At 40.9% G+C, this 18,595-nt stretch overlaps 1 protein-coding gene across 4 annotated transcripts in view; it reads left to right on the plus strand.

Annotated features, from left to right (window-relative positions):
* Nucleotides 1–18,595, plus strand: part of Tnrc6b (trinucleotide repeat containing 6B) — a 240,254-nt gene that overhangs the window by 181,160 nt on the left and 40,499 nt on the right. For 2 of the 4 annotated variants that reach the window (XM_013511418.1, XM_013511419.1), the window contains 7 exons: nucleotides 132–2,477; nucleotides 4,085–4,243; nucleotides 6,933–7,108; nucleotides 9,324–9,398; nucleotides 10,377–10,422; nucleotides 11,812–11,948; nucleotides 17,423–17,548. In XM_013511418.1, the coding sequence (XP_013366872.1) occupies nucleotides 132–2,477; nucleotides 4,085–4,243; nucleotides 6,933–7,108; nucleotides 9,324–9,398; nucleotides 10,377–10,422; nucleotides 11,812–11,948; nucleotides 17,423–17,548 (3,065 nt within the window). Of the gene's footprint in view, nucleotides 1–131; nucleotides 2,478–4,084; nucleotides 4,244–6,932; nucleotides 7,109–9,323; nucleotides 9,399–10,376; nucleotides 10,423–11,811; nucleotides 11,949–12,922; nucleotides 13,094–17,422; nucleotides 17,549–18,595 lie in introns of all 4 variants that reach the window. The other 2 variants (XM_005379308.2, XM_013511420.1) reach the window with 2 other exon arrangements.

An 18,595-nucleotide genomic window follows, 5' to 3' on the forward strand; every position in this document is an offset into this window, starting at 1 on the left:
GCCAAGAGACGCAAATGGGTGGAGAAGCCAACCTGTGGGGAGCTGGATGAGCTCTCCTAGAGGCAGCTAGAGCTCCAGGTTTCATTGCAGTGCATATGCAGCTGTAACTGATGAGACAATCTCTTTTCCAGAGTCAACCCTTGGAGGTGCTGCTGCTTCAAATTATGCAAATTCCACTTGGGGCCCGGGAGCCTCCTCCAACAACGGCACCTCCCCCAACCCAGTTCACATCTGGGACAAGGTGATTGTAGACGGGTCTAACATGGAAGAGTGGCCTTGTATTGCCAGCAAAGACACTGAATCTTCTTCCGAAAACACCACCGATAACAACAGTGCCTCGAACCCTGGCTCTGAGAAGAGCACTCTGCCAGGAAGCACCACTAGTAACAAAGGCAAAGGGAGCCAGTGCCAGTCTGCAAGTTCTGGGAACGAATGTAATCTTGGGGTCTGGAAATCTGACCCTAAGGCTAAATCTGTTCAATCTTCCAACTCTACTGCGGAGAGCAACAATGGACTAGGTAATTGGAGGAATGTGAGTGGTCAGGATAGAATTGGACCTGGCTCTGGCTTCAGCAACTTTAACCCAAATAGCAACCCATCTGCCTGGCCAGCACTGGTCCAAGAAGGAACTTCTAGGAAAGGAGCATTGGAAACAGATAATAGTAATTCCAGTGCACAGGTTAGCACAGTAGGTCAGGCATCCAGGGAACAGCAGTCAAAGATGGAAAATGCGGGTGTTAATTTTGTTGTCTCTGGCAGAGAACAGGCTCAAATTCATAACACTGATGGACCAAAAAATGGAAACACTAACTCCTTGAACTTAAGTTCACCAAACCCCATGGAGAATAAGGGAATGCCTTTTGGAATGGGCTTGGGGAACACCTCCAGGAGCACTGATGCCCCTTCACAAAGCACTGGAGATCGAAAGACTGGGAGTGTTGGATCTTGGGGTGCAGCTAGGGGGCCTTCTGGAACTGACACAGTCTCTGGACAAAGCAATTCTGGAAATAATGGGAACAATGGAAAAGATAGAGAGGACTCCTGGAAAGGAGCTTCTGTTCAGAAATCAGCTGGGTCGAAAAATGACTCTTGGGACAACAATAATAGGTCTACGGGTGGGTCCTGGAACTTTGGCCCTCAGGACTCTAATGACAACAAATGGGGTGAAGGGAACAAAATGACATCTGGGGTCTCTCAGGGAGAATGGAAACAGCCCACTGGGTCTGATGAGTTGAAAATTGGAGAATGGAGTGGTCCAAACCAACCAAATTCTAGCACTGGAGCATGGGACAATCAAAAGGGCCACCCCCTCCCTGAAAACCAAGGCAATGCCCAGGCTCCCTGTTGGGGAAGATCTTCCAGCTCCACAGGAAGTGAAGTTGGAGGTCAGAGCACTGGAAGCAACCATAAAGCAGGAAGTAGTGATAGTCATAATTCTGGCCGTCGGTCATACAGGCCTACACATCCTGATTGCCAGGCTGTCTTGCAGACTCTTTTGAGCCGAACTGATTTGGACCCTAGGGTGCTCTCAAACACTGGCTGGGGCCAAACTCAAATTAAGCAGGACACAGTGTGGGATATCGAAGAGGTGCCAAGGCCTGAGGGGAAATCTGACAAAGGAACTGAGGGGTGGGAGAGCGCTGCCACACAGACCAAGAACTCAGGGGGCTGGGGAGACGCACCCAGCCAAAGCAATCAAATGAAGTCTGGATGGGGGGAGCTCTCAGCCTCGACAGAGTGGAAAGACCCCAAGAACACAGGAGGCTGGAATGACTATAAGAACAATAATTCTTCCAACTGGGGAGGAGGACGACCAGATGAAAAGACACCTTCCTCTTGGAATGAGAATCCCAGCAAGGACCAGGGGTGGGGAGGTGGACGCCAGCCTAATCAAGGATGGACTTCTGGGAAGAATGGTTGGGGAGAGGAAGTTGATCAGGCGAAAAACAGCAATTGGGAAAGTTCTGCAAGTAAGCCTGTGGCCGGGTGGGGTGAAGGAGGGCAGAATGAAATCGGAACTTGGGGTAATGGTGGGAATGCAAGCCTAGCTTCAAAAGGTGGGTGGGAAGATTGCAAAAGATCCCCTGCATGGAATGAGACAGGCAGGCAGCCCAATTCCTGGAATAAACAGCACCAACAGCAGCAGTCACAGCAGCCACCGCCACCACAGCCAGAGGCTTCCAGTTCGTGGGGAGGCCCACCCCCACCACCTCCAGGCAGTGTTCGACCTTCCAATTCCAGCTGGAGCAGCGGGCCCCAGCCTGCGACCCCTAAGGATGAGGAACCCAGCGGTTGGGAAGAGCCGTCCCCGCAGTCAATTAGTCGGAAAATGGACATCGACGATGGCACTTCTGCATGGGGAGACCCTAACAGTTACAACTACAAGAATGTGAACTTGTGGGATAAGAATTCCCAAGGGGGCCCAGCACCTCGAGAACCAAACCTGCCCACCCCAATGACCGGAAAATCAGCATCAGGTAAGCAGTGGCTTTTTCCTCACAGGTTTTGGTAAAAGAAACCCTAGGCCAAAGCACTTATATTAAGGCATATTTATTCAATTTTGCTGTGTTCTGAGAATCTTTTCTCCTCTATTGCTAAGAGAACTCTTTTTATAAGATGCTAGCATTGGTAGCTGCTGATAGTATGTTATAGTGTTCCTTCTTGGCAAAAGGAAAAGATGGCAGCCTAGTGTTACTCCCAGAATTATTTTTCTGTCATCATAATGGACTGTAGAATCCAAAAGAGTTATATCTTGCCAAACTATGCTCTAGATTTAAAAATAACGAACTATAGTAGCAGAAGCAGACCAGGTTTCCATTCTGGTTTTATCTGTGAACTCATCCTCAGTACCTCTCTTTGGCCAACAAGGGGAAGTAATCTGTGTTGTTATTCCAGAGACCATTGCAGTGGTGTAGCAGAACTGGCATATGCACAACCGCAGTCTCTTTCCAGGTGGCTTTTAATAATTACCTCTGGAATGGAGTGTACTTTGCGTAAGAGATTATTATCTCAGGATAATCAGTTACCCAGAATTAAACTCTATTCCCTCACTATTTGAATAGGAAACAGCATATCTCGTAAGTTACACGTAATAGGTGTTTTCATTCTCGGTTTGACACAAATGTCCTTTGACCTGAATGTTACCATAAAGCATATAATTTTCTGTATTAAGGGGATGCACATTTCAAGTCTTTTTTTTTTAGTTAAAATTAATCATAATATTGCTGAGCATTGTTGTACATGCCTGTAATCACAGCTGTTTGGGAGGTTGAGTCAGGACAAGTTGGAGCCCAGCCTAGATAACCTGTCTCAAAAAGGGCTGGGGATGTAGCTCAGTGCTCTGGAGTTCAATCCCCAATACCATCCCCCAAATAATAATAATAATAATCAATTATAGTAATACTGAGTTTTCTACTGGAAGTAAACCTAGTGATTTCAACTGTGGACACATAGGAAATGATTGCTCTTTTATGTATTGAAAAGAATAAGGAAGGAAATGAAGATTGCTCCTCAACTCTGTCTAGAATAAAATCTGCTAAGAGTCTTGGTGCCTTGTATCTCTCCCCACAGGTAATCTCTTAGAAGTTTGTTCATAAATAGTGTTCTTACCCATAGCAAAACATATCTATCCTTTCAAAGGATAATACTTCCTACAGTGTGACTCAGCTTGCTCTTTTCATCTGCATTGATGCTTTCCATCTGAGCATATACAGTTCTGTCTTTTAGTTGCTTCATATATCATACCCATTTTATGGGGAACCCACAGTTCATCTATTCTGTCCCCTTTGGAGATTTAGGTTGCTTGCAGTTTTTTTCTAACAGTGATGCAGTGAACATTGTTCTGCATGTAATTTCATCTACTTTGACACATATCTGTGGTGTAATTTCTGGCACTAGAGTTACTGGGTCAAAAGTAATGTGCATTGAACTTTTTAAAACTGACATTGCCAGATGCTCTTCATGAAGGTTCAGCCTATATCTGTTTCTGCCAAGAGAGAATGGGTATGCCTGATCCCACCACCTTCATCCCACTGGATATCAGGTGTTTAACAGGTCATTCTTAGAGACACATTTCTTTTCACAGTCTGGAGCAAAAGCACACCACCTGCTCCAGATAATGGGACTTCAGCTTGGGGTGAGCCGAATGAAAGCAGTCCTGGGTGGGGCGAAATGGATGATGCAGGAGCATCGACCACGGGCTGGGGGAACACACCCGCCAACGCTCCCAATGCCATGAAACCCAGTAAGTAGACCATACTTTTTGATTTTTGAGGGATTCTTTCTTAATTTGGAAGTCAGACATTTTGATGAGGGCTGTTTGGTGGTTAAAAGTATTTATTCAATGAGACTCAACATTAATTAAATAGTAAATATTAGTGACTTCTCTTGGCATGTATTAAAATGTTTGAGCCAGGTGTGGTGGTGCACACCTGTAATCCCAGCCCTGAGGAGGCTGAGGCAGGAGGATTGCCATGAGTTCGAGGCCAGCCTGGGCTATGTAGTGAGTTCAAGGGCAGCCTATACTACATAGACCCTGTCTCAAAACAAAGAGACAAATAAAAAATGTTTACAATGAACTAAAAGTCATAATGTTGTTGATTTTTTTTTTTTTTTAAAAGCTGGATTTGGTATCTGGCCAGAACTGAAATTTTGATGATGCATTTTTACCCAGTAACTTAAATATGCTTTCTATGTCTATTTTGCATTTCTACTGTTTGTTAGTATGTTAAAATAACGGTACCCAAGCTTTTAATGTGGAACATGGTCTCTGCCACTCAGGAACTTCATCCTTCTCATACTTTCACTTTCGTCTTTGTCTCTTTTCTCATACATTTATTCACATGAGAACACTTTAAATTCTGAACCTGACACAGATTTCTTCTAATTTTTGTAAACAAAAACCCTGGTACTGACTCATAATTACTGAAAGTCTAAGCTATACTTGATCCAGCTGGGAATGTGTCGTCATCATAACTTGCAAAACTTTGTAGACTGGTGGTGCTGTGCAGTGGCTCATCGGATGGATATCCCTAAACTGCAAAATTCAGTATCAGGTACCCATTTCAACTAGTTTGTAACTTTCTTTAAAGTGCTTCAACATTTCTTTTCTACTGTGTAGCAGATAGAAGGGATTATCTTTTGATTAAATAATGAAATTTTATGGAATGCTCAGAATTGAAGAAAAAGAAGAAAAGAGATTCTGTGTAAACTGATACAGTACTTAGAACTATTACAGTGCCACAAGAGGACTAGGATAATTGGCTTCTTTAGGAAAATTCACCGCCTATCGAACCGTACTGAATTTTTAGCACCACGCATCTCTTCCACTTCGTAGAAATCATAAGCTTTGTGACACTTTTCTTCTAATCATGATTTTCTTTGTGACATCAGTTTTGTCATCATAGGAAGTATCGCTTACTAGACTTGAAACAGATCCGGTTGCTTAACTGCATTCTTGGGACAGAGTGATCTTGTAGCAGTACTTTGAGAGTTTGTGTGTGTCTTTCTCAACTTTAGAAGCACCTCTGTTCTATACAGAATGCTCACCTTTCCCATATTCTATAATGCCTTCTCTTCAGGATCATCTATAGTTATGGCTCATGTCCTTCTAGGGATGATTTGAATGCCTAACACATGGAGGAAGAGTTAGATCATCCAATTGATGCTGGTAGTTAATCTGAGATCTCTAGCCTCCAGATGCCGTAAAATTGATATTGTGAGACCTGTAATTAAAAATCCGTGCTCTCCAGGCTGGGTGTAGCTTAGTGGTAGAGCACTTGCCTAGTGTGTGTGAGGTTCTGGGCTTGATCCCTGGACTCGGGGGGGTGGGGGGACGCAAGAGAAGATTCTCATTTTTCACTTTTTTTTCCCCCAGCAGTGCCAGGAGTCAAATTCAGGGACTCATGCATGCTAAGAAGGTGCTCTGCCGCTCAGCTGCATCCCCAGCTCCACTCTCTTTTCTATAAAAAGAAAAAAAATTGTTGGAAGTTTAGCTCTTGTTCTCTAAAACAAGGATTCATAGCCTGACATGGTGGCGCACACCTGTAATCCCAGCACTCAGGGGGTGCTAAGGCAGGATCGTTGCAAGTTCAAGGTCAGCCTGGGCTACATAGTGAGTTCAGGACCAGCCTGAACTCACCACATAGCAAGACCCTGTCTCATTCGTAAATAAACAGACAAACAAACAAACAAACAAACAAATGGTTCATCTGCATGTCTTCATTTTTATAAAGGGATCAGTGTGTTGTTTTTTTAATTTTTCTTGCTTGTCAGTGGGTAGCATAAGACATATAACATAAATTATAAATACAATATAGGATTATATGAATTTGTAATCCTTATACAGAGAAAGCAGTCGTGGTTACCAACAATACTTGAGCAGGAGGGAGGACAGCATGCCAGGCAGGCCCCTTGCTGCTGTGTGGCTGTGATGAAATTTCTATGGCTAAATGTGAATTTCTCTGTTGCCATAATTTATATATTCAAGATCTTAGTTTTCTTCCTTTTCCACAATTTTTACTTCTCTACTCCAACTCAAAATAAGAAAGACAGTTGTTCTTTGTTAGACCTATTTCTAATGTTTATTGTTATCAAAGTATACTTAGGAAGGTAAAATCAGGACTATTATAATCCATGCTTATTACAAGGACCCAGTTTTCTTGAAATGTCCATTTTTTTGTAATTGTGGTAAGTTCTTTTTAGTTTTGGAATTCCTGTGAGTTTGGTGCAGGGGACGCATTGAACCAGAGGTCAGATCTTGACTGTATGGCTCATTTTCTGCTCTCTGAAATGTGATTGCTAGCATTTGCCTTGCCATGTAGATGGAGTAGACAGAATTACAGAGATACTGAAATGCTGCATCTTCAAGGAATTCTTTTTGTGGGTATTGTTATATGTAGTTGTCACAGAGTTAATTCTTTCTTTCCTTAAAGATTCCAAATCTATGCAAGACGGCTGGGGGGAGAGTGACGGGCCGGTCACAGGAACTCGCCATCCCAGCTGGGAAGAGGAGGAGGATGGAGGAGTCTGGAACACCGCCGGCTCTCAGGGAAGTGCTTCCTCCCACAACTCAGCAAGCTGGGGACAAGGAGGAAAGAAACAAATGAAGGTAACCACCCGCCTCAGAAATGTTGGAGTTTGCATACTCATTCTTAGAAGGCAGAACTGAGAATTTGTTAATGGAAGAAATGAGGCAGCTGGTATCTAAGTAAGGGGGAAAGTATTTCCCTACAAACAAGTAGATACTTCCTTTTTACCCGTCTTCCTTCCTCATGACCTTGAAACCTTACACTACAGACTGTTGCTATGGGTAAAATGAGATTTTCAAAAATATGAGATGTCTTTTATTTTTAGTTTCCACATTGTCATGATTCATTGGAAGCCCATGAGGCATACTTTATGCTTTTGCCTTCTAAAGTCAAAGAAGTACTTACAGTAAATCTCCATGTAGGAGAGAAATCAAAGGATCACCACTTCTTCAGTGGTGATCAGTCAGCATGTCTCCATTTTACCTGATGGGGAAATCTCAAGGCACAGAGCTCCCTGTGACAGCAAAACAAAGTGCTAGTGTGTAGCTCTGAGAGAGCAGCTAGGTGAATTCTCTGAGCCCTGTACCAGATTGCATCCTCAGGTTTGCGCTTTCCATATGACAGCTTGGTTTCTGCATGGATTTGTATAATTGGATGAGGACTTTGATAGTTTTCCTCTTGAACCACTATCTAATAGAGGCACTTTTTTGGTTTTTGGGGATGTTGGGGTTTTTTTGTTGTTTGTTTTGTTTTTTGCATTCTAGTTTTTTTGCTATACACACACAATGGTAGAAATAAGGATTGGGCACCCATATTCTTAATTTCAACCTGAGAGCCCTGCTGTTCTTTTTAACACTTCACAGCTAATATTCGCTTGGTTTAAAATACCTGATCCTGTTGCAGAAGGCCTTCAGGTGATCTTCTTCCCCTTTGCTGGTGGAATATTGATTTAATTTCTCTAATTTTCCTCCAGAGCATAAGAATATAGTTTGTTTTATTAGAGACATTCTGCTTAAGCAGTTCTTTCTAAGGGATTTTTTCTTTATTCTACTCACAAAAGGAATGATATTTTAAACTTCTTTTTTACAGTGCTGGGAGTTGCATCCAGGACCTTCACATTGAGCTGCACGCCTAGCCCTTTTTTGATTTGATTTGATTTTTAAATTTTGAGATGGCATCTTGTTAAGTCACACAGGCAGGCCTCAAACTTGTGATTCTCCTGCCTCAGCCTCCCAGAGGGCTGGGGTTATAGGCACCACCATGCCCAGCTTTTTAACTTTTTGGCATATTTGTACTCATAGATTGTTGAGTTTGCTTTTGGTAGTCTTTTGGTCATTTATAAATGAACAGTGAGTCCAGATAAAGTGAGTGAAAGTACTAATGAATCCCCCAGTCAGGTGACAACCAAGATTTTTTTTTAACATTTAATTCTATAACTAAACATAAGTACTCTATCACTTTCAAGAATAGTAAAATCACTGTAGAGTACACAGGCCCTGTCATCACCCATCCAAGTCCTTGTTATAGTCCCACTATCTGCCTCACAGAAGAGCAAGTGGAACAGTTGTTTGGGGCCCTGTCTCATTACAGAAATAAAAAACACCACCACTGCCTTACTTTGCTCTAGAGATTGGTGATATTGTCTTCTACCAGGCCTCTCTCTCACTGGGAGCAGTGTCTTTTATGCTGTGAAGCAAATAGCTGAACTGCTACCTGATGAGTCCTCCTTGCGTCCACATAGAGGATAATGTCCCATTTTAAACAGACGCCTTTCCAGGTAACATGTACTGGTGTCAACTCATCTAAATCAAACCAGCGTAGGTCACAAAGAGAGCAGCCTGCTGAAATGAAAACTTTAGTACATCGAATTATGTTGTACAAAATCTTGAGTGTGAGCCAGGGATAGTGGTACACACCAGTAAAGGCATTCTGGAGGCCATAGCAGGAGGGTTGACTTGGAATTCAAGGCCAGCCTGCACTACATACAAGACCCTGTCTCAAAAAGAACAAAAAAACAAAATAAGAACAACAAAAATCTGATAGTGGCTTCTTTCCATGTAAAAGGTGAAAACTGTGTACTTTTTCAGTTACTTCTAGTTCATTGTGATGAGAAAAACAAGAATTAAAACAAATATAGTGGGGCATATTAGCCATTTAAACTAAGAAAATACCAAAATAATGAGAAATAGGATTCAGAAGGTAAACTCTTGAACTCCATTTTCACTGTGTACTTTTGCAACTCAGGAGGTTGAGATAAACTATGTGGTTCTGAGGTTATGTGTTTCATCTCCGTAGTGCTCACTAAAAGGAGGAAACAATGATTCATGGATGAATCCTCTTGCCAAACAGTTTTCAAATATGGGATTGCTGGTAAGTTTTATTTTTCTCATGTATAACATATCCCACATTTAAGGTTTAGTATAAATTTTAAGACCACAGCCACATGTAGTACAAAATTATATATTTAGAAACTGGTTAAATAGTATTTTGATCTGTTAAAACAAGCAACATTTTACTTTGTGTTCTTTTACTCTTCATGACATACTCTAACATTTAAAGGTGAAGGCTTTTAAATTTGTTGTTTTTAATGTCCTTTAGGAGAATAGGGAAGAAAGCATTTGACACTTAATATTTATAGTTTTCCCTGATAGTAGTGTGCCAGTTTTTACATTATAATTTTTAAAAGGACAAAACAAATTAAGTAGGAAGATATACTGGGATTAATTCTGTAGGGGATTCTTACAGAATTTCTAATGTCCTTGTCTCTTGGGAATACTATGGGGACACCCTGTCTTGATTGCCAAAAGACTTGGCTGCACACTTTAAGATTTGATGACTTGACAGATCACAAGAAGAAGTTGTCATCATTTGGCTGCCATTAGTGGAATTTGATCCCAGGCCGACTGGAACTTGAGGACAGGAGTTTATTTCTCCGGTCAGCTGTTTGGCAGTTGCTTTCTCTCTCTGTAGGTGAACTGAGGCTGACTGTATGTGATGATTGAAATTTAGGAAATATACACACCAGCAGTGATCAAACTAATATATTAAAATTGTTAAGGGGCTGGGGATTTAGCTCAGTGGCAAAAGCGCCTGCCTCGCAAGCGCAAGGTCGTGAGTTCGGTTCCCGGTACCGGAGAAAAACCAAAACCAAAAAAATAAAATAAAATAAAATAAAATAAAATAAAATTGTTAAATTCTTTGTTCCAGTTTACAGTTCATTTGAGAGGATCTAATAGTGTGTCAGGGATATAAGATGCATCTGTCAAGTTACTAATGTCACTTCTTCCCTGATTCAACCATAGACATCCTTAATTCTCTCTCATTTGGTGATTTCTTTTGTCTTCTCAGAGTCAAAGTGAAGATAATCCAAGCAGCAAAATGGATTTGTCTGTAGGTGTGTATCCTTCCACCTATGGGAATCAAGTATATTGACGTTAGTGATGTGCCTTTGGGATCTCCTGCCACGTTTAAGTTGGGATGATGCAGTCCATCAGATGTTTTATTGAATGCTTACTGTGCACAAAGTTCTCTGCAAGACACTAGGTGGAGGTTGAGAGCTCAAATGACTGCAAGAACCAGGGAAGAATGTAAAGGAGTGGTGTGTGCCAGGAGTAAACAAGTGGGATGTGGAGGCACTGGTTAACCATAGAGAAGGTGCATCCACCTAAAGCCTTGCTCCAGAAGGGCAGACCCAGCTGTGCCGTATCTTCTGGTTTTTTCAGGAGAGGCCAGATGCAGGATACACATATATATTGACATCCTGACTTATAAATACTGGAAACTAATCAGATTGTTTTATTCTGTGAGTGGTGCTGCCAGACTTGGGTTTCTGGCTCTGTCTGTACCAGATGTCTCATTATTAATGAACTTAGCCATTGCAACTGGAGCATATGCAATGTCAGCCCTTAATCTGGGAGATTTTCTCAATAATGCTTTGCTCACCTTGAGGAACTTAAAAAGAATCAAACTAAAAAGAAAAAAATCCTGGGTAGTAAGGGAAATATACAGACTTTGATCTACAAGTTTCTTGGGGTTCTGATCATGTCAGCATGTAATCGAAAATTTATAGAGCTGTGAAAGAAAGAATAATCATTGAACTTGGGAGATTACATTATGCGAGTAATGTGTTCAGCTCTTACACTTTAAATTTTAGGATAACAACGGTGCCTCTTTGATCTTTTTATTCCCCAAACTATGTTTCACAACCCCATTTATCTAGCACATACTAAAATAGGAAAGCAGACAACTTCTCTCGCTAAGAACATTTGTTTATGAGCAAGATGTATTCATCAAACAGATCAGTAATCAGTGTAAATATTTTCTTAGCCAGATTTTACTTAGGTTAGTTCTGAAGGCTCTTTTAGGCTCCCATGAAACACAGACTGCAGCAGATGCATTTTTTTGTGTTGCTTTTTAAAGAGGACCCACAAGTAGCTGGGTATGGTGGTGCACACCTATGATCCCAGCACTTAGGAAGCTGAGGGAGGGGGATCACTGAGTGTGAGACCAGACTGGGCTACTTAGTGAGCTCAGGGCAAGCCCACACTACAAATTGAGACCCTGTCTCAAAACCACCATCATCTCAAATAAATAAAAGAGGCCTCATAAGTGTTCCAAGGACAAATCTTAGTAGCCTGAACCAGTGAGAGTTCTCCTGATCTTATCCCCAGAGTAGAAAGACCTCATACCTTATACCCCAGCGAGGCTGGCATGACAGGTCACTCTTCGTTCTTGTGGGAAACATTGATTCTTGAAATTTTCACTCTTGTTTATGTTCTTTCAGATAAGAAATTTGATGTGGACAAGCGAGCAATGAATCTCGGGGATTTTAATGATATCATGAGGAAGGATCGATCTGGGTTCCGTCCACCTAATTCCAAAGACATGGGAACCACAGATAGTGGGCCTTATTTTGAGAAGGTGGGTTGAATCCTTCGTTTAAAATGATTTATGAGAAGCACTTTGGTTCCCATTTATCTTTTGAGAACTTATTCTGGAGGAAGCATAGAATTACGGAACTCAGCAAAAGACAAACATCACCTGCACTAAAGTGGTGACATGAAAACGGTTAATGTCAATAGGTAATGGGACAGGAGTTAGAACCATCTGTCTTTAGCAAGTGAGTATTGTGATAAAGGTTAAATTTTGAAATGTTCATGAAATTTAGGGCACACTCGAAACAGGTAGCAGAATTTTAGGGATGAATTTATTCTGAATTCTGTTTTTAGCTGCTTTGCAGCTACAAGTCAAATGTTGGGTTTTGTGTAAATGCTGCCGTCTCCTAAGGCCTTGCCTTCTGCTTTTGAAAGAACTCTTTATCTTTTCTACTTCTCTATTGGTTTGTGTTTAGTTATAATGATATACTTTTCAAATTCTCAACTACTGATTGAAACAAGCAGTTTATATCTGTTGGTTTTGATCCTTTACATTTCTAATGGAGGAGATTATTCCTTGATTCAGAATACCAATCTGCAGTACTCCTGGTGTCCACAAAGCAATTAAAATCAAAATTTTTAGATCTGCCACCTTTTTGACATAATTGATGCTGGTCCAGGCATTAACATATTCATAAAATGATTGTCCTGGCTTCTGTTTCAGGAGCTACACAGAATAATCAATATTAGATGCCTAAAAATAAGGGTATGACAACTCTTCTTAATGCAATGGACAGAATGTGTTACTGAGAGGAAAAGAAAGATCTTTATCAAAGAGGATGACAGATGGTGTCTGCTGGGCAAAGTATGATGGTTATTATCAGATCCAAATTCCACCCTGGTTATTGCTAATACGCTCTCACTTTGTTTATTCCTAGTGTCTCTCTCTTTCCCTTCTTGCATTCTGTTGCTTCACTAACCAACACTCATTGTGATTGGCTAACTCCTACTGCCTTTCAGCTGACTTTGCCTTTCTCCAATCAAGATGGGTGCCTTGGGGATGAGGCTCCCTGCTCTCCCTTCTCCCCTACTCCCAGCTACAAGCTGTCTCCCTCTGGTTCCACACTACCCAACGTCAGCCTTGGAGCAATCGGCACAGGGCTCAACCCCCAAAACTTCGCTGCTAGACAAGTAAGGAGGCCTCTCAAATTTGTAACTGCTTGGCTGTGGCCTCGCCTTGGCTCTGGTCTGCAGTTTATTGCATCATTTGTCTGTCTTGGGAAATTTGTTGATTAATGAATGCACAGAATGATATTAAGTGTAGGTTTTAGATCTTTGAGCCCATAGAACCATCTCTCTTCATGTTTCTCAACATGGATTTTATTTTAAACTTGTTTCTTTTGTCTTGCCATTTTTTGGTCATGAATTCACACTGAATCAGTTAACTAATAACTGATTTAGGAATGTGTTAATGAGGTTACAAGTTACCTTATATAATCTCTAATTTAATAATACATTTGCTATTTTTAACATTAGATTAGATAATAAGCAATATTTTGTGGGTCTTTTCAATATAATATACCTGCTAATTAAAATAATAGTACCCAAGCTGGGGAAGTAGTTCAGTACTCCTTGGGTTCAATACCTAGTATTCAGGGAAAAAACCCTAGTAAGATTAAGCATGAGAGGGGCTGGGGATTTAGCTCAGTGGCACAGCGCCTGCCTGGCAGGCGCAAGGTCTTGAGTTTGATTCCTAGTACTGGAAAACAAACAAACAAACAAAAAAAAGATTAAGCATGAGAGTTACAACATCTAAAAACTTTAAAGCAACTTTATGTCAAAGAACTTCAGTATCTGTAAGTGAAAGATACAACAATTACCAGAGTAGGGTAACTTTAATACATAATGGAGCTTTGAAAAGAGGAGATATTGCTTAGATGCGGCAGGGTTTCACTGGACCTAGAGTGGCCCTTTTGCTGGGCTTGCACCTGGCAGTCCTCCAAGGAAGAGCCATGCAGTGGAGATAGAACTGGCAGAACAGGTTGGATGATGCCTTCTCCCCCTCACAGGCCGGAGGCACACAGCACAGAGCTCTGTCACTCCGTAGTCTGTTTCGGCTTTTGTGGAGGAAACCAGGAATTTGGAATCACAGTGCCTTTCCAACAATAATTTAAAACTCTAGAATTATTAATTCTAATAATCCCAACCATAGTTCTGTGACCCCTCAGTTGTCACTGTGCTCTTCACCTCAGGGTGTCATGAGAGGACCTTAATTATACAGTGCGTAAATTACTAGTTGGATGCATTCTGTCGCACATGGTGACTTTCACAGATACATTAATGATGACGTGAAGCAATATCTCTTACACCATAGTCGGGCTGCACACAGATCTCTTGTATGCTTTCCAGTTGTCCATATGCTCAGATTGGTTATATCTGAATTGAGAGTAGTAGGCAATCTTTTGTTTTCTTCCTTTATATCCCCCACATTTTACAGAGAAGATGTATATATACTGTTTATATACACAAAGAGACACTCTGGTTAATGCTGATTATAAATGTGGTTCTAAGATCACATAGTTATCAGATGCTGTCAGCACATAAACTCAAGCATAATAGACTGGCCAAACTAGCTTGGCATTGGGTTTTCAGAAAAGGTCATTCCTTTTTGTGTTTTTGGATCTCTATGAAGTGCATTGATAGCTAGGTCAGTACATGTGCTCTATCCAAATAAGGTTATGATTTTTTCAGAGTATACTATACAGAGTTAATTGATATACTTTATAATTTAAAATAAAAGTTTTATGATTTTTATTTTCCAAATTACAGAAGATTTCAATCTGCTTGCTCATTGTGTTTGAAATGTATTTACTTTTCTGAGTTAAACTTGAGTTGAGGCAAATGTCACCAATAACCATGAGGTATCAGGTCCTCTTAGAAGCCTCACACACAACAGTCAAGCTTTAGCAATAGCCAGGTAAGCCAGAGTTAGTATAGAGACAAGCTTTGTTTTTTGGGGTTTTGTTTTGTTTTGTTTTGTTTTTTTGTACTGGAAATCGAACTCAGGTCCTTGCATTTGCCAGGCAGGCACTTGTGCCACTGAGCTATATCCCTGGCCCACAAGCTTTGGATTATCGCTTTTCCTGTTTTCTAAATTTAATTTTTTAAGAGGCTAGGAATATATGATTTTCCCCAATCTATCTCTATATAATACAGCACACCTGAGCCAAGAAAATGAGCAGGTAGTGATGCCAAGGTCCCATATTAAGATTTAGGAAAGAGATTTTTTGATAGACTGCTACTGACTTATCTGTACTATTAACCATTTCAGATATATCACAATACTATTTATGGCTTTAGAGACCCTTGGACTTTGGCAAGAAGAGTGGAATCTGTCTACTAGGAAGAGGAAAGTATGGCTTGACTTTATAAAGACTCTAAGCTGGATGCAGTGGTGCATGCCTGTAGTCCCAGCTAGATGGGAGGCTAAGGCAGGAAAATTGCTTGAGCCCAGAAGTTGAAGGCCAACATACTGAGACCCTGTCTGTAATGGTGACAATGATGATACATGAATCCCACAGGGATGAGGGTGTATCTCAGTGGTACAATCCATTTTTGTCATCACAAGGTCCCAGGTTCAAACTCAGTCTTAGTCTGTCTCTGTCTCCCCCCATCTCTCTCTCTCTCTCTGTCTCTCTCTCTCTCTCTGTCTCTCTCTCTCTCTCTCTCTCTCTCTCACACACACACACACACACACACACGCACACACACACGCTCACAGCAAAGACTGTAGCTCTGGCAGCTCCACCATCCCAGAACCAGTTGTGAGCAAATGGCATCTAGTCGTAAGGGTATTACTTTGGTAGTAAAATGTGAGAGTGATCTTACTAGACCATTCTTGGTGAAATACATTTCCTTTTTCTTGGCAATAATCAGTACCAAAGCTGTCACAATCAAGAAAAGTTAGAGCTGAGCCATTTCACCTTAGACTAACAGTTTGAAGAATCAAACAGGAGAAATAAAAGACATTGCAGTTGACAGAATTAAAGGTCTTCTCATATCTAAACAGTCCTTTGGGAAATATAAAACTCACGATGGATCTTTGATTTTTTTTTCTGAGATATACAGATATTAATTGCCATTTCTACTTTATGTTTATAATCATTTTTATTTTCAGTGCTTTTAAGTTTATTAATTTACCTATAGTAGCTCCTTAATCTATTTTTGAATCATTAAGCCATCATGAGTATCTTTAGTGTTCTAGAATTTAGTGATGCCATCATGAAATTCTTGAAAATCGCCTTATCTCTGTGATAAGCTGATGGCAACTTCAATTCAGGGTTTATATCCTCAGTATAAACATTGGGGCAGCTTTCTTTGCTGAAGGTGCTCAGCACAATGTTTTCAGGTGTATAAATTGGTGGGTGATGGATGTTTGCAAATGATGCATGCATCCTACAGACCAGGGCTTTATTGAGTTCTGGGAATGCAAAGAGGGAAGGATTCAGGTGGTGGTAAAAAGACGGAATGGCAAATAATGATGACACGTTGTGTTGTGATAACAAAGAGGTGAGCTCAGTTACTTTGCATGTGCGGTGAAAAAGGTCTTAGGGAAGACAGCTTGGCCTCTGCGCTGGGCCTTGAAGAGGCCAAGTAAAGATGATGTAGGGAACAGTCTCCGTGTGCTGAAGGATTTTCTTCACTAGAAACAAATCAAAAGACCAGGACCACCGTACAGCCCAGCTTTCTGTGGCATTGATTGGAGCAGTGGAGATATGCTCAGGGAGGTGGTCCTCTAAACCAGGGAATTGAGCTTACCTTTAACTAAACTGATAATCATACATTTGAATGAAAAGTTACAGGTGAGTAATACTTGTTTTAGTATCCATGGAATGGTTTTACTTTTTCCCTTTTTATCTCTGTGCAAATGATTAATATTTCCTCATCTAGCAAAGAAGAGGTTGAACAAATCCGAGATAGGAAAGGGTGTTGAGAGCTGGAGTGGGTCCTCGTGGCCCTAGGCTCTCTATTGGAGTAAGCAATGGATGGTTAAACTACCCAATTCAGAGAAGTGCTCTCATGGTGTTATTTTACACTGGTATTATTTATAAGCATGTACTTCTAGGCAGGTGCCTTTTAAGATGGATCTGCAACTATAAAGTTTGAGAATAAAATTAACCCATCCTTAAAAAAGAAAGTAGTTTAATTGAACTAAATCTCATATTGCCTGTAATTTTTCTATCAGATAAAAAGAATATAGCGCTGCTTGTAACATTTGGCTGGATGTAACCCTTTTGATTTGTAGAGTTCATCAGGCTGCTCAGATGGTGAATGGCATGCCTATGACCCCATTTGAGTAACTGCCCCCTCCCCGCATTCCAAGACGAGGAGCTTCTCAATTTAAAGTGCTGTGATTCCACAGAACACAGATGATTCCTCTGAGGGGTAGAAACCAGAACTGCTGCTTACATGCATTTTCTTTCGGTAACAAAAGTCTCACTGGTGCTGTTACATCTACAGGGCAGCAATCATGGTTTGTTTGGAAACAGCACAGCACAATCGAGAGGTCTGCACACCCCAGTGCAGCCACTGAGTTCTTCTCCTAGTCTCCGGGCGCAAGTGCCTCCCCAGTTTATCTCCCCCCAGGTAAGCAATTTTATGTTTCAATAATTCAGAATTAAAGACCATTTAGTTCATTTACCAGCTGTTCACTGACTGGTTTTGTGCATATGAAATGAATGGTAGTTATTAACCTAAAACATGGGAAATTGAGTACCAAATTCAGAATTGTCAGAAAATACTATCAAATCTTTTTTTTCTTACTGCATCACACATACAAAGTAGATGTTTTGTATGAAAAACATTATGATTGTATTTCTTTTATTCAAATTATTATGATTGTATTTCTTTTACCCAAATTATTTTCTAATACTGTCTGGTACTGGTTTTTTTTTCATTACATATAGTCAAAATTACTTTATAAATTCTGATATGACAACACCTAGAAGTCATTCCTGAGGGTTCACCTGCACACACACAGGAGAATTATCAGATTGTGGATTATTCCCAAATTTTGAGGGGTTATGTATTTTAAAAAAAAAAACTAGATGCTCTGGAAAACGTTCTAGAGCTAATGAGGTAGAGGCTTGTAGGTGAAGTGTGTAGGACATGGTCCTATGGATACCATAGGACTCCTTTAGTTCTGTTTCTTAATAGGAGGTATGTCATTTGGTTTTCTTGGAAGTAGGGATGAGAGATGTGTGTGGGTCTCCTACCTGTTCCTCTGATAGCAGAATAATATCAGAGTAAATGTCGTAATGAAGTGTTTAATAACAGTTTGGGGAATTGGATGAAGCTTTGCACTAGCAGTCACATTTAAACCGGATCATGAAGAATTAGTCCGTTTTTAGGCCACAGTGAGATTAAAGAGGCCTTCCAAGGAGCAGGAGCCTCTTGTGCAAGGAGCAGTGATAATCAAAAGGATGTGGCATGTTTGGGGAACTGAAGTTAGTTTAAAGAATTATTTTGATCTGGTTGAAGTGTATGCATGCTATCCAGGCTGGAATAGGAAGAAACTAGACTGTGTGTTTGGAGCCACATTGGTTCAAAGCTTTGTTTCCCCTGCTTAGGAGTTTTGGTGTTGCCCTGTAGGCCAACCCATGTCAGCCTGGTTCGTAACCATTACCTGAGTTT

The sequence above is a fragment of the Chinchilla lanigera genome, unplaced genomic scaffold (genome assembly GCF_000276665.1).
Source record: "Chinchilla lanigera isolate Chin_1 unplaced genomic scaffold, ChiLan1.0 scaffold00012, whole genome shotgun sequence".
Lineage (NCBI taxonomy): Eukaryota > Metazoa > Chordata > Mammalia > Rodentia > Chinchillidae > Chinchilla > Chinchilla lanigera.